At 35.4% G+C, this 6633-nt stretch overlaps 1 protein-coding gene across 1 annotated transcript; it reads left to right on the top strand.

Moving 5' to 3' along the window:
* The first annotated feature begins 4772 nt into the window (after positions 1–4772).
* LOC139867909 (uncharacterized) lies at positions 4773–6359 on the top strand. The gene has a single exon (XM_071856255.1). It carries the CDS (start codon positions 4773–4775, stop codon positions 6357–6359), a length of 1587 nt encoding a protein of 528 aa, XP_071712356.1.
* Positions 6360–6633: the final 274 nt, after the last annotated feature.

Raw genomic sequence — 6633 nt, 5'->3', positions numbered from 1 at the left:
ATATATTATTGAATATATAAATACAATGAAAAATACACATATGACTACATTATTAATCTCTCTGCACGATTAAAAAAACCATCGTACAAACCTTTAAATACTATGAAGTAATAACTAACCACTAACAAAATACTCCTATTAAATTGGTAGTGCCCCACACATGTTATCCACATACTCCATGTCTCAACCATACCTTCCAAATGACTCGGTCAAACATTGACTACCAAGATCTATTATATCTTTTAATTTAAAAACTAACAAATAACATAACTGCATACTCCATAAATATGTGGACTTCGACTTGGACAACTGTAGGCTGTTGAGGCCCAACAATATTGACAACGGGCTGTAACTTTGGGCTCAAGATTACCCAACATTCACCCCCGTAATCTTGAAAAAAAAACCTATCTCACTGCCTTCTTTGCTTCGTTTTCTGCTGCTAAACTGCTGCAATTTTCCTGCCATCAACTGTTGCGATTTGCTGTTATTTGCAACTTCTTCCTGCTTCTGTTAACACAACTTCTTTCTCATGTTTTCTGCTGTAAAGTGCAGTTATTTTCTGCACTAAACACCTACTTCTCACTTCTGCAAATTTACTATTTCTGCTAATGTAAACTACTTTGTCCTGCTACTGCATTTTCCTGCTATCGATCTTTCTGCTAATCGATATTTTCTTGCTAATTTTACTGGCCAGAGGTAAAATCAGTCCTGCTACTGCTTGCTGTTCTTTTGTGTTTTCTGCTACCGCGGTTTCTGCTACTGCATTTTTCTCGTGTTGCGTTTTCTGCTTGCTGCACTTTGCTGCTTCCTGCTGCAACTCTCTGCTTGTTGCTTCTAATCACCGGTGATTACCTGCTCCTGCTAATTTGTTAAATTTTCTGCTCATAAATTCAACCATGCTACTACTTTTATTTTCTTGATCAAAAATATGATCAATCCTGCTGCATCTATGCTTTTCTGATCTTCCTGCAATGACCAGATCGTTGTCTGCATTTTTTGATGATCACTGGTGATCATCTGTAAGATCCTGAATTTTTGTGCGTCAGAAAATGTTCCTGAAAGTGTCAGTAAATGTGTGCATCAGAAATCGCCACTAAAAGTGAACCTAACACTTATGCATCAGAATTTACATCAGAATCAGAATCTGTCAATCCCAGTCCCTGAACTTCTGAATTGGAGCTGAAAAACTAGTGACATCTCGTTCTGGCATGGTGTATCGCGTCTGGGTTCGTCGCGGAACCCGACAATGTTGATTGAAACGCGACGGCTTGAAATCCCCTCCTCCTGACCACTTTATCGCATTTGGGTGAGTGTTGTCACGTCCTGGTTGTCGCGAAATGCGACAGGTTGTCGCGAAACGCAACAAAATCGCTGAATTGACTATTTTAACCCGTTTTTAAAGGGGTATTTTGGGGGTGTTTTGGTCTATTCACTTGTGGGACGGTTTTGGAGCCTCAAAACTGATTCAAGGCTTATCCTATCCTTATTCTTCACCTACCTTAATCATTCATCTTCATTCTTAGAGAGAGAGACATAAGAACTAGAGTGAGAAAGTGCTAGATCAAAGGAAGGAGGTGGAATCTTCATGAAGTGGAAGAATTAAAGTTGTTCATCTCGTTCCTAGCTACGTTTTGGTAGTGGTGGTAAGTCCCAACTCCAATTTTCTTTACTTTGATTTTGATAGAAGGTTAGGGTTTGGGTTAGTGATGGGTTATAAACCCCATTTCTCATGAAATTGGGGGTTTTGTTGTATATATTGTGTAAGTAAACCCGATTATTGTGGGTTTAGGGTTTATTGATGAGATTGGCTAATTTTGTCATCGGTTTGGGTGTTTAATCACTAGATTATAAGTGTGTTGATGATTTGGGAAGTTCATAAGAACTTGTTTACTAGTCAAAATGGGTATTGACTTTAATTGTTGTCAAATTGTGTTTTGGGTCAAAATTTGATGAATTGAGTGTTTAAATGTTTGAATCAAGTGTTAATTGGTGTTTTGGAAAGTAATCACTAGCCGTTAGTGATTTTGGGCGTTTTTGAGACTTATGTCAAATGGGTTGACTTTGAATTGGGTCAAAATTGATGATGACACTAATTTTAGAATAAATGAATGTTAAACGCTTTTGTTAAGTATTAAATGATATTTTGAAGGTAATTACTCGCGAGAAGTAATTTTGGGTTAAAATGATATTTTAACATAAGTCAAAGGTAGTCAAAAGCAATATGGGTCAATATTGCACGTGTTGGGGTTTTGGTGTAATTGGTGTTTGAATTGATTACTACCTAAGTAGTAATTTAGTGTTAAGACCTAGGGTGGGTCTAATTGGGGTAAAGTATGATTTTGGTTGAATTGTACTTTGTTGTGTTGGTTTGAATTACCACCCGAAGTGGTAATTGGTTTGTGTCCATTAGGTGTTAAATGGGCAGGTTTTGGCGAGCAAGGTGTGATCCCTCGGCTAAGGGATGTTTGTGTCGAGTTCTCTTTTAGAGAATGGCTATTTATGTGTATATTGTACCTATGTGTGATATAGGCGGTTACTTGCTCGGATTTGAGGACGAAGATCATGTTGTACATGACTTGTGCGAACATCTCAAGGTGAGTGGAATAATTATATATGTATGTATATGATTTATTTTCTTGTGGGATATGGGGTTTAAGTTCGATGTTGACGATACCATATCCTAGAGTATATTGTTTGTTGGATGAGGGTTTAAAGTTCGATGTTGACGATACCTCATGTATGGAGTTAAAGTTCGATGTTGATGATGTCATACCACTATTGTAGTGAATCGATGAGGGGTTAAAGTTTGGTGTTGACGATACCTCATATGTGAGTTTAAAGTTCGATGTTGACGATAACACATTAATCGGGACGGATGGGGTTTAAGTTCGATGTTGACGATACCATTCGTAGGGCTAGCCTTGGGATTTGAGTACTAATGGATGTTGTGAACATCAATGTTTGTGTATTGTGTTATATCATATTATATTGCTTGTGTTATATGCTATTGTTATACTAGCTTGTGTTATCGGAAATTTAGCGTTATACTTTATGATGATATGCTAATTATATTGCTAGTATGTATGCGGAATTGTGTAAGTGATTGCAAGTAAGTAGGTTATATATGTATGTGTATAATTATTGCATTCACTAAGCTTTATGCTTACCCCTCTCGTTGTTTACCTTTTTATAGGTATTGTTGATGCGGAGTTACGTAGTTGCTATACTAGAATTGATAGACGTTGCTTAAGCTTGGAGGATTAGCTTTTGGATATTCGGACGCGGAATGGGGGGATTTAATAGTCCTCGGGATTATGCTCTTGGTATCGGGTTGGGTTATTGAGTATTAACTCATGTTTGTGTGATTGGATTATTATTACAAATGTTTTTGTAAGGTGTCATTTGGGTACCAAGGGTCATTGTATGTTGTTAAACGTAACGTCATGATATTATGCTTTTGGTAAAAACAAAGTTGGAATTATTGCGTACTAATGGGACCTAACTTATATAAAAAAAATGTGCTTCGTTTTCGGTAAACGGATTTGGGGTTGTTACATCATTCCTGCTACTACAGCTTTCTTTCTAAGAACCAGGATTTACTCCCTGCTCTAGATACCAATTGTTGGAAGATATAGTTCCTTCCATACTTCATTACTCACAATATACTCAATTATATATTATTGAATATATAAATACAATGAAAAATACACATATGACTACATTGTTAATCTCTCTGCACTATTAAAAAAACCATCGTACAAACCTTTAAATACTATGAAGTAATAACTAACCACTAACAAAATACTCCTATTAAATTGGTAGTGCCCTACACACAATGGCGACTCCACTTGGAGTCAAGTGGGGTCAAAGGACCCCATTAAATAAATTTTTTTATGTATAAAATACTATTAAAATTGTATAGGACACCATTAAATTTATAGATAGGACCCCATATATTTTAAGAATTAGTGATTTGTATGGAAGTAAATGACCATTTTTTATGGAAAAAAATTTAGAATGTGCCACTCAAATTGAATAGGACCCCATTGAATTTACATTCTAGAATCGCCACTGCCTACACATGTTATCCATATACTCCATGTCTCACCCATACCTTCCAAATGACTCGGTCAAACATTGACTACCAAGATCAATTCTATCTTTTAATTTAAAAACTAACAAATAGCATAACTGCATACTCCATAAATATGTGGACTTCGACTTGGACAACCGTAGGCTGTTGAGGCCCAACAATATTGACAACGGGCTGTAACTTTGGGCTCAAGATTACCCAACATGCACATGACATGCATGCAATGATTTTGTACCATTAGCTTATTTTAAGATAATACAATATACTTCACTAAAGTTTTGGAGGTGCAACTAGAGGTCAAGTACAAAATGTGGGACAGTTTTCGAAAAAATTTTAAAACCAAATTTAAGAGTAAAAATTTAATATGGAAAGGATATGATTAATATCCAAAAATTATGGAAGGGTAACTTTTGATTTTGCGGATCCCATCATCCACGTCAATCCTTCCAAAATATGATATCGTTTACTTTTACTTAATAATTAATAATTAAGAGAGAAATCAGGGTTTAGCAACCTTACTATAAACCTATACTTTATTTTTGCTATATATATATATATATATATATATATATATATATATATATATAGATTGATAGATAGATATGGACTATCTATTCTATTACTCCGTATAAATAAGGGTTTAGCAACCCTAATATATTTTCGCTTTATTTTTTTCAGTATGGAGAAACTGCAGAGAATATCACAAGCGGAAGATGATGTCCCGGTAGAATTGATTCACCTTATACTATCGTTGTTGCCCGTTAAAGAAGCCGCTGGTACGTGTGTTTTGTCCAAGACTTGGTCACACGCTTGGTCTACAATACCTCATCTCAGGTTTCATATAACCTCAGAGTTTTTTTCTACTGAAGAAAAAGAAAGAGATTACATCAAGTTTATGGATCGCACCATGTCTAAGTATATCCAATATAACATACCAATCCAAAGTTTTGACCTGATACTAGATGATATCAAGTTGGCTTCTCTTGCTAATAAATGGATTCCTTCTGTAGCTGCCCAAAGTTGTCTTAAGGAGCTTTCACTCAAAATTCGTGGAGAAATTGATGGTAAATATCATAAATTTATACTTACAGATGAGATTTTCTCCGGGAAAAACCTACATACTCTGTCTTTAAGAGCTTATCATTCATCACCGATTGAAACGGTGAGTCGCAATCCTGTGATCAATTGCGTGAACCTACGGGTACTCGAGTTGCTCTATGTGAAGATAAGCGAAGAGGTACTTGATAGCTTATTCTCTACTTGTGTCTTACTCGAGGAAATAAACCTTTCATATTGTTTTGGTTTGATGACTATTAAGGTTAGAAATCTTCATTATCTTAAAGAAGTGAAATTAAGGTCAGAAGGACATTATGATATCTTGCAAATTGATGATGTCCCTGATCTTCACATCTTTTCTAACCATACTTGTATAGATTTATTTGATAGTAAAACTATAAGATCCAACGTGGCTTCATTATTCAGGGTGACTGAATTATCATTTAGTGGTATGATCATAGACATTGCGTTTCTTGACATGATCAAATATAAATTACCTTTTCTCGAGACTTTATACCTTGTAATGCCGAATTGGACACTTGATAGGTTGGATATTACAAGCTTTTCTTCGAAAAGAATGACCCTAATAATTCGTGAAAGCATGTGCATGCGGACTGACACACAAGTTTGTGCTCCAAAGTTACTTTATTTTAGTTACAGGGGCGAAACAATGCCTAGTCTCGTATTTCCATCTGGTAATGCTCCTGATTATATTAAGCTTGAACTAGATTTGTTTGTTCCTAATGATCATTCTTTCTTGGTTACGATGAGGGAAGTACTCAATTTATCAAGCAAGTTTGATATCCTAATAAACTATAATAGTTATGAGCCGCTGAACATTGATGTTGATGATCGCGAAATAAGGTTCCCAATACCATCTACAAACGTGCAAGAGTTATCATTGTATATGCATTCAGGTGAACTCTTGCAGGGGGCCCTGTCATTTTTTGATGCACTTCTTACGATTTGCCATCCCAAATACGTAAAAATATATACTGACAATATGTATAGTCTCAAGAAATGCTCTCGCGACTTCTTAAAGCCCATAATAAATGGAATGATGGCAAAGAAAATGTGTGGCCCTAAAGACATCGAGTTCAAGAATCCAGTTGGTAATGAAAAATGGGAAATTTTAACATATTCTTGCCCAAGTATCCTTGACAGACCGGATGACTTTCAGTATTCACTTGACTTGAAACTAAACTGGTAGAACCTACTACTCATGTTTGGTTCATTTGTTTAAAACACTACTGTATATGAGTTCAATGGCATATAATTTATTTAGTTAATCATGTTTCTTTATAACTTTATTCGTATGTATTTCTTAGGATATATTAAGACGAATAGAGCTACTAGGGGTTTGATTGAGGTCATGTGACAATGGTTAGTTCATGATATGCATTTATATTATTTTTTATTTTATGTTATTTTGATAGAATTGCTTGAGAAATAGAGTTTTTTAAGAGATGATGGTGTTTTGAAAA

Source organism: Rutidosis leptorrhynchoides, chromosome 9 (genome assembly GCF_046630445.1).
Source record: "Rutidosis leptorrhynchoides isolate AG116_Rl617_1_P2 chromosome 9, CSIRO_AGI_Rlap_v1, whole genome shotgun sequence".
NCBI lineage: Eukaryota > Viridiplantae > Streptophyta > Magnoliopsida > Asterales > Asteraceae > Rutidosis > Rutidosis leptorrhynchoides.
The sequence above is the reverse complement of the archived record's forward strand: the minus strand, read 5'-3'. Positions and strand labels throughout refer to the sequence as shown.

Excerpts from the sequence above, each read along its gene's own strand:
- LOC139867909 (XM_071856255.1), top strand. The coding sequence starts at position 4,773 with ATGGAGAAACTGCAGAGAATATCACAAGCGGAAGATGATGTCCCGGTA.